We start from the raw sequence: 17233 nt of genomic DNA on the forward strand, positions 1-17233 counted from the left end.
TGAACCATACAACTTAAAACATATTTTCAGACCTTGCAGAGCGCGTTGACGAGATAGTTAACGTTGGAATAGATAAATTTGTTGATCTCCCAGATGGCCACAGAGAAATATTCCTCATCACTTGGACGAAATCAAGTAATTAAGCATTTTATCATATGAAAGTTTTTCAGACAAGATTTCGATCCAAATCCATTTTATTCCAAGATTCTACCAATGGAGTTAGATTGCTTTTGGAAGCAGGGACAGATACAACCATTAAGGATGATCGTCACAAGTCAGCTGTTGGACAAACCAACAGTAATAAAGTTCAATGTAATGTATAATGTTGCAGTAGGTTCATGATTGACACAATTGTATGCTATATATTTGCTGACCAAAGCGGTCAACGCAGCGAAACCTCAAATCAACAGTCAACAAATAACTTTGTTAGAATTAAGAAATTCAGTTAATAAAGTTCAGTTAATTGTCAACTGAAATAAAAATTCTACAATAATTGTATGGAATGTACGAAAGAAAACTTATCACCAATTCAGATTCAGAACAAACCATTATTCCAAGATTTTAATTATTGGCAAAATTATTTAATTAATGATATGAATGAGCTCGTCAGCCTCTATGATCATTGATTTGGCAGAAAGAACAGCGTCACCTCAAATTCAATTGCTATTAATATTTTGTACTTCGACATAGATTTCCATCAGAATAAATCATTCGAAAAAAAAAACAAACTGAAAGTTCCATTGTTACAACGTGAAGAGAGAAAAACAATCTCTTTATTTTCTTATAGCTTAGTGCCAATCAAATTGTGATAACCGAAAATGACAAAAATTGATGACTATGTGTTTTGTTATCGCTATATATAGAAATGGTAGTGTATGCTAAGCATACTATGCGTGCTTCAGGAAATGTTTGTTTAATCACAAAAGTGTTTTCTAAGAAGCAAAAAATTGAGTGCGAAGAGAAGCTATTTGGACTAATCTTATTTGTGAGTTATCAATTTGGTAGTTATTACGGGATCGTACAAATTTTTGAATGAAAATGAATGAACATTTGCGTCTGACTTGTTTTTTTCTATTCATACAGTAAACAGATTTAATATTTAAGAGCATCATTGCAAAATATCATTCATTTAATTATAATTTGACACTTTGTTTGTGTAAAACATTGACTTCATCAATTGGGACTTTAGTTCTACCGTCAAAGTATGCGAAAATAGTGACAAAGAGTTCAGTTTTGGTATAAAGTAAATTTAAATTTATCAATCAATCAATTACTATTATCGTGCATCGTACCTAAATTAATGCAAACCGAAAAGTTTGTAAAGCGTATGTTTTTAGTTACAGCTATATTTATAAATATCCTCAGTGTTATGTGAAATGTTTTTGTGTGTGAGAGAGAGATAAATTGAGATTGGCTAATTCAATGACGAACAATCATGCGTCAAATTCATTTTGTTGGAAATATGACCTAAATGGAATTTCAATATCACAAAATTTTGACTTTTTTGTTTGGCTATCAACGCTTTTGCAATTTTTTCATTTCCTCCCGACGAAATAATTATCTAATCAATGTTTCAATGTCACTCATGCCATCAAACTCATTTCAATTTATTAAGCGAATTTTTGACTCAAATTGTTTCAGTTTTAGTTCAGAGTTCATTGAGTCAGTTCACAAGAGATGAAACTATTCGTTACACTAGTTCTATGCCTTAGCGCATGCTCAGGTAATTGAAGTATTCTGAGATGAAAGCGTGAAATCATCTCAAATTTAAAAAAAAATGGAAACAATTCAAAAACCATGTTCGACTGTTTCCTTTCTTTGTCGTTTTCAGGCGCATTTGGCGAGAAATATAGTAAATTGGCTGCATTGGATTCACTTGTTCAATTTGTAAAAGGTCAATTGAAGATGGTTGACATGGTATTGGATCTAGACTGTGCTAATGCAAAATATCCACACGGTGCCCGTGGAAAGGTTATCCATGGCTGTGCCGCAGTTGGTAATTTAACTAATAGAAAATATTTCAAATTCATTGTTTTATTTGAAAAACATTTCATCCATAGGTAGTCCCGAGTGTGTGAGAAAGGTTGCTGCAAAAGGCGGTGATATTAATTACGTAGATGATCGTAAAAAGTCTGCTTCGGAATATGCTGAACAGGGTGTAACAGAAAACCCTGATGAATATAACATTGTTCTTGGCTTAGATTATAAAGGTGTTGTCGAAACAATAAAAGAGCTCCAAAATGCCACTGGTAATATGTTATATTTCTTTTGAACGTATACGATTTCACCTAAAATCAATTTTTCTTTTTCTAGATTATGTCTTGGGCAGGTGAACTGAAAAATCTCCTCATTTTTAAATAATTCTTCCTTTTTTTCTTCGCATTGTATTACAACAAAAACTAAAACTATATTTCATTTTTCAGAGATTGCTATTTGAATGACACAGAATGGGAACAAATCATGAGAGAAGGTACTTTCTTTCTTCCTGATTGTACTAATTCATTTCATTCGATTCAGTCACAGATTCTAATTTATAGCTTTCAAAAGTTACTTCGATGAAGCGATTGAAGGTGGAGTGAACAGAGAAGTCATTTATCCAGTCCATATTGGAGGGGGCACATTCCTTCATGGCTGTGCCCAATCAAGTAATTAATCTCTCTACTCACAAATAATTATAATTGATCGATTTTAAACAGTTTGTACTCTTTTAGATTTTTTAACTTGTGTCAAAGTGATGTTAGAAAATGGAGCTGATGTGACAATCAAAGACGATGCTGGGAAAACCGCCTTTGAATTAGCCGTCGATAGAAGTAAGCGAACAAATTGATGACAAAAATATTTTTCTAGATATTTTTGGTATTAAAAAAAAGGTATAAATACCTTTGATATAAAACAAAATGTCTTTTAAAGGTTATTTGGAAGTAGCTGAACTACTGAAACCGGCGAATGTTATTGGAAATAAATTAGACAGCCTAGAAGTAACTAGTGGAAAAGCCGTTGATTCTGAAAACAATTTAGACACGCTAGAATCAACTAGTGATAAGGCTGTTGATCCCGACCAACTTTTGCCTATACTTAGATAAGGTTTGCCTTTTATTTCCGAACATTCAATTGCTGTTAGTTTTTGTACTTCGACATAGATATCAAGTTTTCTCCCCAAATAAATCATTTGAAAGAAGAAGAAAATAAAGTGTTAAAGTTTCATCGCTTCAACGTGAAGAGAACAAAACAATTTTTTTATTTTCTAGCGTAAATATAAACATGGCCTTAGTGCTAATCAAATTGTGATAACCGAAAATGTCAAAATTTTTGAATATGTGTTTTGTTATCGCTGTGTATTATTACTCACAAAACGTTTTGTATGCTTGCTCCAGGAAATGTTTGTTTAATCACAAAAGCATTTCGAAAGAAGCAAAAAACTAAATGCGAAGTGGAGCTAATCGCATTTGTGAGTTATCAATCTGGTAGTTATTACAGGATCGTATAAATATTTGGATGAAAAATGAATTTGCGTGTCAATTTTTTTAATCCATAAAAAATCCAAGAGTAGAATATGATACCTTGTACATGTGATACACTTAATTTGACACTTTGTTTGTGTCTGAAATGAAAGCCCCATCCCTGCATTCAATCGTAAAAGTATGCGAAAATTGTGACAAAGTGTTCAGTTTTGGTAGAAAGTAAATTTAAATTTATCAATCAATCAATTACTATTATCGTGCATCGTACCTAAATTAATGCAAACAGAAAAGTTTGTAAAGCGTATACTTTTCGTTAAAGTTAAATATCCGCAATGTTATGTGAAATGTGTTTGTTTGAGAGAGATAAATTGAGATTGGCCAATTCAATGGCGAACAATTATGCGTCAAATTAGTTTTGTTGGAAACATGACCGGAATGGAAATTCAGCGATTATCAACGTTCGAGCGTTTCGCATGTGTGTGTGTGTGTGTAACGACGTGTTGAGCTTGGACACACAATGTCCACGTACGCTTCTGCAATTTTAATCGACAAAACGATTAAACTTCTAATAATAATCAGATATTGGAATTGCGAGAATCTTTGCATATTTTCGATATTTAATATAAGCAGGTAAATTCGTTTGCAAATTTATTCCGCATTCTCACTTTGTTTACTATCCAAATTTATTTTAGTGCTTAAGAGAGTATTTAAAATCCAATATTATCATTGTCTTTTGCATCAAAAGTGACTCAAAAATCACTCGATTGAAAAAAGAGAGAGGCGACAAAATGGAATGATAATATTATGATAAATCGAAACCAATTCCGGAGATAGGCAAAAGAGCTGAGATTATAATGGAATATTCGTATTTTTAAATTAAAATTTACCTAATGCAACCGATTCGCAATTATTTTGGGACAATTGCATCCATAAATAATAAATTAGATGCAAATGTAATGCGGCATTGCATTTAGTTCGCCGAAATAGTCAATGGTCGAAGAGCGCGAGTTGCTTCCACATACGTGTGATTGTTATTTTCGGCGATGCAAAATGAATTATAAAATGTTTTTAATTGCTTTTCAATTCCCTATATTAATTGTTTGAATTGACTAAAAACCCGAAAATGCGAAATGCATTTCCTTCGTTCGGACCAAAAACACGAAAATCAATATCGATACATTCGAGTGCGTGCTTCACACGTAGTATACGCCAAATGGGTACAGGTCAAATCGATGGATTTTCCCCCACAAACAATTATCAACCATCGCATGTATCGATGGAAAGTAGCTGGAAATTGGTTCAAAGCGGTCGAATTGCGGCAAACGAAATGCTAAAATAATCCATCAAAATGAAGATTCTTCTCAAATGAAGCGGTCATTTAAAAAAGTAAACTTTTTATCCATTAGATAATAATTTTTCGAATGTCTAGTATTTCTAGTTTCAAATTTTAAGAAAATTCCAACGATTTGCAACGAATGCTCTTGCTCATTATGAATAAATTTACCGAAAATAATCTATTAAATTTCCTCAACAATACATGAAAAGGTATACCGAAAAAAGTCTATATATTTTTGTACCGTTCAAAATATACGATAATACCTGAAAATTGCAATTCATAGCATTGCTCTGCCATGGTGTTGGCATTTGTGTGCATGCAGCAATAAATTTGCCCGAATTGTACTAGATTTTCCTATTTACAGAGCTATTACCATAATTATTAACGATTATTGTTGTTATTATTGGTATGATTTTAAATCATTGTCCTGATCATTGGCCTGCTAAACGTGCCGAATGCGATCGAAAACACTTCGCCTCGCCAATTTACATTTGGCTACACTTTATTCGATGACGATGGGGCCCAGCGATGTGTGTATTGTATGTGTACACATAAAACAAATAAACTCGAGCGACAAATTATCACTCATATCAGGCAGAAGCAAAATTCATGTGCGACTGCATCAAAATGTGCACACATTGCTGTCGACGACAACACTGAGAGACACATGCACACAAATCATTTCAATTTCCACAAAATGTAAGCGGCAATATGAAGTGCAAAAGTACAAGCCATCGTTCAATGTTCAACAAAATTGCACGCACGATGATGCAAATAATTTCCAATTTTGAATTAGATTCAATTTAAATGGAGACAAAATTAGTTACACAGCCCAAACCGAATGGGTTGGAAATGCTACCGAATGATGCATTGCCGCTCTGCTGCTGCTGCTGCTGCTGCTGCAACGAGTGTGTTCGAATAAATGATAAAGTAATTTCATTTTGAATGATTCAACGAAAACATCCATCGTTTTATGAACCAAAAATCCCTACACCCTCGCCTACTCCGGTCTATTTCCGAAAAACCCAAATGACAAATATTGAGTTTAGCTACAGGTTTATCCACAATCTCATCAACAGCAATCAACGCACATTTACCACACATGATGAAACAATGCACCAAATGATTTCACTCTGCGTTGTGTTTCCCTTTATCTCCTCCCCTGTTTCTCCTTGTCTCTCTCTCTCTCCCTCTCTGTTTATTTATAAGCTTGTGCTATCGCTTGTAAGAGGTAATAATTTTCCAAACATAAACCGTTTTCGATCATATTGTTTCAGTCAGTTTAACGGCCACTCAGCAAATAGTCCCGTTTGTCGAAATTACTCTGCCTATATGCACACACTCGCAACAGAGAATACTCGTTTAGAGGAATGTAAGCGCTGAAATATTTCACAAATTCCAACATTTTGCTTTTCCCAAACAAATCACTCATTGCTCTAGACTGTATGCATTTTTCACTTGGCACAGTAATAATGGAACAATTTCGACATGATGATGAGCGTAGATATTCAAATTGGCTGGATATTGCAATGTTTTTTTTTTCCATTCTTCTTGCCTGAACACTCATTCAAACGACAAAACAATTCGATCAAATTGACAAATGTAACAATTTACGAAGCAGAGCTTTCCAAAAAATGACGTTTAAGCGTTAGAAGCGCGGCTATGAAATCCAAACTGAGGACAAAATTCGGCCTGCCTCTAGTGGTCATACACACAACATACGTTAAGCGGTCAATATACTATATATATACACAATACAGACACGCTAGCATAGAATTTATACGGTTTGCGCGAAAGGCTACTTGATTATCGGCCATGCATACGCTTATGTGATTGAAATCTTCAACTATCACCACAAGCTTCGTGTCAGTAGAGCTCGTCTTATGTTTACATTAGAAATACATGTTATTGTTGTTGTAGCTTCATCACCGTGGTTAGAAGTTTACATTAACGGTGCTAATATTCGAAACAGTTGCCCGAATTTGACTGTTGTTATTCCAAAGCGCATAAAAATCGCTTAATTCTGGAGAATGAATCATTTTCTCACATTTTTACAGAATTTACTGCAATGGAATTAATTAACTTTTCCCACTGATCTAAGATTTCATGATATTTTCAATTGGGATTTTTTTCAGAATCGAATCTTTTCATCTGACACTGCAATCGAGTCGGGATTTTATGAAGTAATTTAATTTCATTCGTTGATAAACGGCCTACAACTAAATAGTCCATTAGTTACCATCAACTTTGGTAAAGCCAATAAAATTAATTACGCATCAAAATTATCACTTGCATGCAAACAATGTGGCTCCGATATTCAATTGGAACCGCCGTCACCACCAAATTTCATCGGTTGCAGTGTTGGTTGAAAGCGAAAATGAACCCCTTTCCACAAAAATAAATCATTTTCCAGTTGAATATAATCGAGTCGAGTCGAGTCGAAGCGATACGATATCGATCAATAAATAATCGGTTGGGCTCTCGTATGTGAAATATGTTCGATTGCGGTGTAATGGATGGTAAGTAGAAAGAGCGCGCGCGGTATTGGAATGGTCTACCTGCGGAAGCCGCGTGAACAATGGCCAATCGCAAGTAGCGATAATCAAATGATTTACGAAGAAATGAAGCACATGCAATCTGGAACCACTCGCACACGTTAGGAGGCGGTGCTGGCTGAATTGTGTTGAAACTTCCTATATGTTAAATCGGTGGTGAGACAGAGACTTGGTTGCAATTTCCCATACATTTTCGTTTTTATCGTGGCAATGGTCTCGGCTGGCCAATATCGCACCTTCCACTGAGCGAATTCAATCTGAATGCTGTGGTGTACTTTGGTGCGCCGTTTTCCAGACAATGTCGCGTGCAAGAAAACCAATTAGCCTTTATTAATTAATGAGTGCAAAACAGCAAAATTATTGTACGTAATCAATAGGATAATTCTACGTTCGCTTAAAATGTAATTAACTCAGGATATAATCTTCTAGTGTGTGGGCACGGCACGCAATTTATTGTCGAAAACTTTGTGTTCGGCAGTGTGCCTAGATCGACGGTGTACTTCAAGGCAAAATCTGGTGTGTATGTATGTACTGGAACAACATTTTGTCTAATTGAATTTTAATTTTTTCCGCTTTTTGAAAACAAAAATCACAACGGCTGTTACCATCGTCCGTAAGTTGAGTTTGATTACGATTTCTCTAACGATAAAGAAACGAATAACGGGAACACACTTGCTAAACACCTGATAAATTCCGTACTCCGACTTTGAGGGAAAGATTACATATAGATTACACTTAAGCATCGAAAACATTGCTTTTTTGCTTAAGGAAACTCACTGGCAAATAAATATTCGGTTGTAATTAGATGAAATCAAGCTGGAGAAAGTAAAATGGTCTACAGACTTACAACTAATTCAATTGCTTCTGGAAAATGAGTCGGTAAGTTCTCTTGTAAGAGGAATTGTATTCAAGTATTCAAAATATTTGCTTTGGTTTTCCAAACGATTGAAAGAGGAAAAAAATTCCATCTCACTGCTCGCTCATCAGCAAACATATTCCATTATTATTGATTAAATTTCCTCGCAAAACCCGAAAACCCATCTTTTGATCTAGTGATTAAAACCACTGTCCAACGAGCAGCAGAATCACCATCACCGAAAAAAAAAAATCTATTTCCATGAAACATAAATGTTTTCATTAATATTTATATGTGTGTTTGTGTTTATGCTCGACCATAAAAACGATGCCCTTGTTTTAAGACCGAAATGCTCATAATAATGCACATTATCGCATATCATAAGCATAACATATTTATTGCTTCTGTTCATTTTAATGCGAATGTCGTACGTATAGTTCATATCCACATCGTTACATTGCTGCTGCTGCTGCTGCTGTTGCTCGCTCGCTCCCGAAGTGTGTACATGTTGTTTGTGTTGCTGGTGGTGAGGGGTTGACCGAGTCTTGAATTGTTGAAAATATGCACACAAAATGTCATACATTGTCTTCGGTTGCGCACAATTTTTATCTCGTACTTTTTCGGTTGATTGAACATAAGCACTCGACAACAATCAACCTCATATAAGCCCATTTCATCGTCATCGTCATCGTCGACACAATACTTTTTCGTAATTTTTCCATTTACTCTGTCCTCAACTTGTCCTACATCCAATATTTCTGTTATCCCTATCATTTACACGCGCATTTAAACAAGTGAGCGACTGAATGAGTGAACAAACGACCAACAGAACGCCAACAACCGAGCTCTGAACCAAATAGAATGGAAGACTAATTTCGATATTTTTCCTTTTCTCTCTCGCTCTCTCTCCCCACATCTCTCGCACACACACTCTCTCTCTGCATCGCATCAACGTTCGTTTTGCTTGTGAAATGAACAGGGAAGAATGTGAACCTGTTAAATGGTTTAGATTTTTGGTGGCACATTACACATTGGCAATAACGATGCCAGAGCGGTTGACCAAAGTTGATAAAATCACCATTGTTTCTCGCTTCATTCGAGCTGCTTCAGTCATTTTGATGTTTTTGTTGCAGAAAAATGTGTTGCGTTGGCCGAACTTGGTACAATGACTACGACGACGATGAACAACTAATAATATCTTAATTTCTTTTGAAAAATGAAACAGTCAGCACACTGAACCGACCACATCTAATGCCTTCGAAGAATGCAATGAACCAACTCTCCATTATCTTTTTCATTATACGGATTTTTTTTCATCTTTTTCTCTGCTCTTCACGTTCTCTTCAATTATGTTGTGCAAGTCCGTTTTTGCCATCAGTTGATTGCGTTTTCAAATGTAACATTGAAGTCATTCCAAGCTATTTGTCAGGAAAATAATGCTGGATTCTTAAAATAATTGCATCCAGATAATTGGAGCCAAAACAAATTCATTTATAATGTGAATCAAGTTGGTCATTTTCCAGCACGTTTTTTTTTCTCGTTCTCGTTCACTACTTGATTTGAAGTGAGGTCGGAAGCGATTTCCCTGAATAAGAAGAAAAAGTAGTAAGTCCATTCACGTATGAGAAAGAAGATTGTAGTTTTTGTAACTTAGGAGTATAGATCAATTAAGATTATTTCGTTCAGTTTGCCGCTCAGCCTTATCAGCATTCATCACTCATTGCTCTACTAATGCGCACCATTCACTCAGTGCATTTCTCCAAAAAGTTCATGTAAACTCATTAATGGTGTATTGCATGCGCGAAACCAATTCCGAAATCAAATGAAACTATTAATGTTAATGCCAATAATAATCGAAAGCTTTTACAAATCCCAAATCAATTTGCTAATTGCAAATTTATTGTTATGTACGCGTTGCGAATCGGCTTATCAAATTCGAACTTCGAACTTACCTCAAATAAAATGCGAACCATTTCCATTGGAAAACTCATTAGTTAAGCCGATGGTAGTGTGTATCAAGTCGTATTCCATTCGTAAAATTAGAAACAGTCTTCGACGAAATACGTTTAATTTATTGGTGTATGGATTTTCAAATTGAAACCGGATTTTGTTGGAAGTGATTTGAAATCAACTTAAAAATCAAATCGGAATACAAATGGACTCGATCTACCACATCTGCAATTGATACCAGTGCGTGGAAAAAATAATTCCATTAGCACTGTCTACTGCGCAAAGCACTTTGATTGCAGCAATAGTGTGAAATAATTAAAAACTGGCAAAAGGATGTTTTTCATTTGGCAAAGTTGTACAACCATATGTGAATGGGAATAAATAAGGCCTGACAACAACGTATACACATGGTGCACGCTCACGCTGATGAACAATTTCGATAAGGAAATGAATGTGCTGCAAACACAAAAAAGTAGCAACACTTGCACTCCTCGGGTTTGAACGAAGCCGTGATCTGGATAGGGAGAAAAAATACTCGATAATTTCCGTCTAATTTTCACATTCGTATTACATCCTTCCGTTTGCTTCTGATTGTTGTTCATTTTTGATTGCTATTCCGATTCAGCACTTGTGCTCACACATTCATAATTGACGATAGCGAGAATAATTTTCTAATTGCAAGAAGAAACGCCGAATGAATGTGCGATGTTTTGATGGAGTTCATTTTTACGTGCCCAGTAGGCTTGTGTTTATTCCATGGAATGTTCTTTTATTGTAAGATACCCTATCTGTATACACTATGCATTCAGTTTAAACAAAGGTTTTTATTCAATAATACAATTTTGCAAAATGAAATGACTATTTAGATGACTGTTTGACTCAAAAGTTACATGACTTGAAATTTGTTGTGGACAAATGCGTAGTTTTTTCATTTTTGATGAAAACATCCGCCAATTGATTGTTCTTCCTAATGTGGAGATTCATGGTGTTGGAGCTATAATGACTGCCATGCAGGCAGCTTGGCAAGCCGCGAAACCAGTGTTGCATGCAGTTAGGGTAACACTTGTAGCAATTAATGTTGCTGTAAGAGAAATAAAAAAAATGGTAGAAATAATGAAAAATAATATACCAAATTGATAACCACCTGGACATAAGCCGTGAACGAATCCTGCAGCAGAAACACAAGCCGCCATTGCGAGGCCACATGCTGTGAAAATTAAGAAAATTCTTCATACTTTTAATTTTCAAAAATCTAATAATTATTTTTCACCACTGACCACTATAGCATGCAGCTACACCAACGGGTCCTGCCAATGCACACTGCGCAAGCAGAGCAACAACCAAAATATAAATTGGAATTTTCATTTTCACAAGAAAAATTAACGTCTTCTCTGAATCAAATTCAAATTGCGACTAATGCAATATTGAATGTTGATTTATATACACATATATGGAAGACGCAGATGTTTGACGTGTTTGAAGAATGATCTAGAGAGTATAACAAATGCATTGAGTTATGAAATTTGTTCGTCAACTTACACCCAAAGTGAGAGGCTACATTGAGAAACTTGTTATATGTGAGTGACAGTATGTTGTATGACAGTTTTAAAATGTTTTTATTTATAACTGTTATCAAGTAAAAGTAGAAGTAAACATTGTATGCCTGTCAATGCATTTGCATTAGATTAATGAGAGTTTATCAAAATATATTCATATAGATCATAGATGTTTGATGAACAAACAATTTCAATGTGTCGATCATTCCGATTAAATAAATCTGGTTCAAAGTTTCACTTCTAGATCAACAATACGTAAAAAATACAGTGGTACTGTTTTTCGTTACTTCCATACTCCATAGTTATTTCAAAAAAATGGTAAAAAAATGAGGAATATAATTTTAACCGACATCTTCAAAGTAAAATTCGTATTATTTGAGGAAAAGAAGATTCGTCGAAAATGACTTCAATAAAACAAGCATCCGTTGTTAAGTGCTCTTGTAACATAAATCTTTCGTTCGAACTTGTATGGAGGAACTGCACTTCATTGGGCGAATTTGACGACTTGATGACAAAATCATCGAGTTCGCTTCAAATGCGATAACGACATCAACAACCGTTCGTTAAGCTTATTAAAGGTGTATTTTTTTGAATGCTCAACTTTTCGATATTATTTGTTGGTTTTCCATGAGTTCGGTTGTTCGGCAAAAGCCGGAATTGAAATGCGATGAAATTCGGATAAAAGTTAGTTCGGCTTACATGAATATCAATAATTTATGTGATTTTACCGCGTTGAAACGTGCTGTATTCATTGAATATGTGGGATTTTCGTTAAATTTTTGATTAGCAATTCGGATCGGTTAAAATTCTGATGCGCATTTTGCTACCAAAAACCGCATTTTCTGCAAACAATTTTAAAAAATAATCTCAACTTAAGACTTTTCTACTTATGAATACGGTCGGAACATTTCGATAAACTTCACAACGCACACATAATTCTATCTGTGTGTTGCATCAATAAGTAATGCGACACGTTAGAAAAATCACTCAGACTTACCATGGCTGATGGCATGGCGCAGTTCGTAGCATTGCAGCACCCGGAACAAAAACCCCAAGAAATAATAATAGCAAATAAATAGAATGGAAAGTCGTTGACACTATAATTCTGTGTTTAGAGAGTGAATGTTATGGAAAAAGTTTGCCCATATTTTCGATTCGTAATTTTCGGATGGTGTTTTGAATGATGTTGATGGTTGGCAAGTTTTCCGTAACCTGTTCAAGAGTTTTGTGTTGGTTGCGCTCGGTTGTCCAAACAAGCAACAAAAGCAACAACATCTCAATCATGCGTTGGCTTTTAGATGGTGCGGTGACATCGTTGAGTCTTTCATTCTGCTTAAGTTTTGAACAAAATAACTCGTTTTCTGAATGATTTCTTCCATAGTAGGCTGCCACGAAATTGACTTCACTATGCCAAAAGACCCTTCGGTCGGTTTTTTCTTCCCTATTCGTCTCTCGAAAAGCGAATGGAGAGAAGAAAAAAATGTGAAAATAAAATTATCGGCAAAAGTTTTCCCATTTAATGCGAGCAATGTGTTTGCCATCGAGAAACTATGTGTGTTATAGGGTGGCGGATGCCACTTAAGGTTTGGCCATTATCAGCTCACCAGTCGTTTTTCTATGGTGGTGTAATGAAAATTAAGTTATTTCTCAGCTCATTGGTTTCACCACATCAATTTCATTTTCGGGGTGCGACCGAAAATTATGTGAAAATCGCTGAGGTCGCGCGTACTCTGCTTTGCCCGCTCACCACGCTCGATAAAAGTCAAAGTTGAAACTATTTTAAGAATGCCGTTGACTTTTCGGGTGTGTGGTGTTAAATTGAAAACTATTGGAAAATTCGAAAAGCGATTCATTTACTTCCGAAGACGGCGACGGTGGCGGCTTTTATGCGTCGTAAATGTGTGTCGTGAAGACGAAAGACGTTCAAGTATTTTTATAGCGACTACTTGTGTGGTATTTTTAATTTTGCTTTATTGTCACTGACTTTACGATCACGATAACATTTGCGGTGAGGAGGTTAAGAAAAAAAACACAAAGCTCAGACCGCTTCACTGTGATTTCTATGTCCAATTTGACGTCTTTGGGCTCTCTTTCCATCGGAAGACTTACTATCAAATGGCATTGCGTCCATTTCATCACCGAAATTAAAATACCTCGAAAATAAATGACACCATAAATTATGCGCTTACTATTATTACTATTTGTCTAATTTTGGTTCGCCGTTTTATGTGTGCTTGGCGCATATTTTTGCGACAATCACAAAATATGAGTGCGAGCCACTTAACGTGTGTGTGTGTGTGTATGACTGTTGTAAACGTGAAAGCATGTCACCGCCTCTCCCTTCACAATGCCTTGCATTTTCTTCTTATTCTTCTCGGCAAATACTTAATGGTGAACGAGCTGCTGTAATTTTCTTTGTAATCTCTCTTGAACACATTTTATTTATGCTCATATTTTCCATTCGCTCAACTTCTTGCCCGGTCGCACTACATGCTTTTTTTGTCTCTGGTTTCTTCTCCGTTATTTTTCGCCATTTTTTCGTCTTCTTTCTATTGCATATTTTGCCGAGCGCCAATCGCTTCTTGTAATTTGAATCACCAAGTCAATGGAGCAACGCTACACGGCCAAAGAGAGGGAAATTCATTCGCATATAATGTCATAATTTATGGCAAAGTTTATAAATAATAATGAAAAAAATGAGCAAAGAAATAATAATACGATGTCATTTATCTATGCGGCTAGGTTGCTCCCGACGAATTGGTGTCGAAGACGAAGTGCAAGTGTTAAGTACCACATTCCGTTCATGTGATTGCGCAACGCAACCAGCCCGACCACTTTCAATAACAGCGATTATTAATAATGTTTTAAGAACATGCAATAATGTAGCACTCATTCGCCCAGATATTGACTTGATAGAGATTTATCAGCTCTTTTTTCACTCAATCACGCACACCCCATTCGGTGATTTTGATTTTCCGTTTTTATCTAAGGGAAATTTTGGTGTAAATTTTTCCCCATTTTCTCTGTTTCATACAGACGCCTATTGAATTGTAGTGGTTTCACAGCGAAAATTACATGATTAACTGGCTCCAATTTCAATGAATGTTTATTTGGCCGATGGGCGGAAAATTGTATTTAAAATTTTACTTTCACTTGTGTTCGCATCGCGGAAACACGATATCCTTTCGCAAGGCAAGCATCAATCGATTGCTTCGAATATCCAATTACATTTCCATTGAGTATTTTCGTGGCGCGCGAATCATTAAACCAACAATCCGTTAATATGTTATTAATTCATTCGGTGATGGTGTGTGTGTGTGTGTGTGTGTGCTGGCGCGAGAGAAAAAGAGTGTACGGTCTCGAGATTCAAGTTTGTTTTCGAAACTTTAATGCGTTTTTAAGTAATGAAATCAGAAGCGAAAATAGCGCAACGGCTTAGCACCGCTTCATTGACTGGGCTAATGTTGTTATCGTCGTTCGAGGTTTGTGATATACATTCGTTTGTGGATTCGTATTTAGCGCGCGCCCGTAAGCATTAATTAAAATTTTACGTGACACGAGCGAGCATTTGGTATCCGTCTCGGATTTCCGATCAAACAGACTCTAATAGAACACTTAATTATAGTCTCGGCAGTCGTTACCGACAACGCCCAGCGTTATTCAACTCAACTCAACTCAACTCGACTATCGCCAAGCTTGAGAGCCACGGAGTTGTGAGTTTATTTCATTATGACTTACGGCATTCTCTCTCTGTTTCCCTCTCTCGACGCATAGATGCTAATAGCTGTAATGACGTTAATCAACATTTATTCACTTGGCAATTTTCAAAATACAATTCCCAGCCACAGCATACAAATGACTCGATCGAAATGGTGAAATGGTGTGCGTCCGACTACTTGTGCCATTTGCATGACAATAGCAACGACAGACTATCGCTGCGAAAACAATTGAAACATTACTCCGCCGAATATGATCAAAGAAATCTGTTGGAAGTTCGTGTGTGAGAAGGTATTTCTGTGCTTGAACAACGTTTCAGCATTTGCTTTTGGTTTGCTTACAAAATTAGCTATAAATCGAATGCCACAGCAAAACTTCATGAATCCATTAATGACGCATCGCCAAATAGAGTCCACACACTGTCATTGCTGTTACTGCGTGATGTTGTGGCATCGTGTTGTGTGTGTGTACTCATCAAATCAACATTTACTGGTGAGTGCAACGGCACACGCTCTCTCCCCCTTTCCCTTTCTCTCCCACTCTTTCGCTCACTTAGAGTAAAATGTGAATTTGTTTGTTTGAAAATTGAAATGCCAGGAATTTCACCAAAAATCCATTTCAGCAATAATGACGTAAAAGAGATCTAATTTCATCCACTCGGATTTATAACTGTAGACACAATGCTTTTGTTTTCCGTTTCGTCAGTACCGCATCGCATCAACAACAACATCATCATCATCGTCCTCGCCGAATAGACACACACACACACACACACACTCACTCAGGAGGACGAGTGAGAGAGCGAGATACGAATGGCATCGCAGCTCTATGCAAACCATGGCATTATCCCAACTGAAAACTACCACCGACTACAATTTCAAAACTTTTCATTAAATTACTGACCATCAAGCATTTCAACAAAATAACAGCCGAACAACAAACAATGGCAAATTATATGGATTTCGAATGAGTTTGGTACGTGCGAGAGACGAACATTTACATTCTCGGCTAACAGCATGTTCATGCCACACACACATACACATACACACCGAATGCGGATATAGAAAAAAAACAACGACATAGATTTCTTTTTGCTCTGCATAGAGTGGCATTGCATAGCATTGTATGCTTTTTTTACAGCGTCGATGCCATTCCATTCGAGCGAGTGAATGTGTGTTTGTGTGTGCTGCGAGCGACCAAAGTGCGATGTTCCCCCCCCCCCCACTCTCTCTCTCTCTCTCTCTCTCTCTCTCTCGTGTTGCAACGAGATTCAATATGAAACAGTTTGTTCATTTACGTGTCCAAATATTCAATTGAGAATATGAAATTCGATTAAATGATTTTATAGAGTGCTTTATGTGCTTTACATTTGATGCAAAGTTTGCGTTGTGCCGGCTTTAAGATCAAAGGCGTTTGATTTTACCAAAAACCAGAATAATCATAAATTGTTTTTCCATTTCTCGAAAATGCGTTTAATTCCGTTATAAATTAATTCAAACTTTTAATGGAACTGTTGTCGTTGCCGTCGTCACCGTGGTCGTTGTCGGCCTTTAATTCAAATATATCTATTTTTGAACAAACTAAAAAATATCTTGTTGCATGCTCTTAATTCAATGAAGAAGTTTCCGTATGGGATTTGGTGATAAAGTATTTGATGTCGACCAGTTGAAATATCCTTGATCCTAACGTCGGTTAACCAAATCTCTCAACATTGTTTTGATTGATCCACAATCAGCAAATAAATTAACACATTTGCTTCACACACACATACATACGCACGTACGAAAAACATGTGACAAGAC

At 36.1% G+C, this 17233-nt stretch overlaps 1 protein-coding gene across 1 annotated transcript; it reads left to right on the forward strand.

The window, feature by feature from the left end:
• Positions 1-1641: 1641 nt before the first annotated feature.
• Positions 1642-3223, forward strand: LOC129567464 (uncharacterized). The gene is made up of 8 exons (XM_055444359.1): positions 1642-1723; positions 1832-1996; positions 2061-2249; positions 2314-2329; positions 2424-2470; positions 2538-2645; positions 2712-2810; positions 2911-3223. The coding sequence occupies exons 1-8, from the start codon at positions 1678-1680 to the stop codon at positions 3081-3083; spliced, it is 843 nt and encodes a 280-aa protein (XP_055300334.1). The 5' UTR covers positions 1642-1677; the 3' UTR covers positions 3084-3223.
• The last annotated feature ends 14010 nt before the right edge of the window (positions 3224-17233 follow it).

Source organism: Sitodiplosis mosellana, unplaced genomic scaffold (assembly GCF_009176505.1).
Source record: "Sitodiplosis mosellana isolate CC-2019 unplaced genomic scaffold, AAFC_SMos_1.0 Smas_scaffold_11, whole genome shotgun sequence".
Lineage (NCBI taxonomy): Eukaryota > Metazoa > Arthropoda > Insecta > Diptera > Cecidomyiidae > Sitodiplosis > Sitodiplosis mosellana.

Excerpts from the sequence above, each read along its gene's own strand:
- LOC129567464 (XM_055444359.1), top strand. The coding sequence starts at position 1,678 with ATGAAACTATTCGTTACACTAGTTCTATGCCTTAGCGCATGCTCAG. Across the intron at positions 1,997-2,060 it reads CCATGGCTGTGCCGCAGTTG|GTAGTCCCGAGTGTGTGAGA; the intron begins GTAATTTAACTA and ends TTTCATCCATAG. Across the intron at positions 2,811-2,910 it reads TGAATTAGCCGTCGATAGAA|GTTATTTGGAAGTAGCTGAA; the intron begins GTAAGCGAACAA and ends TGTCTTTTAAAG.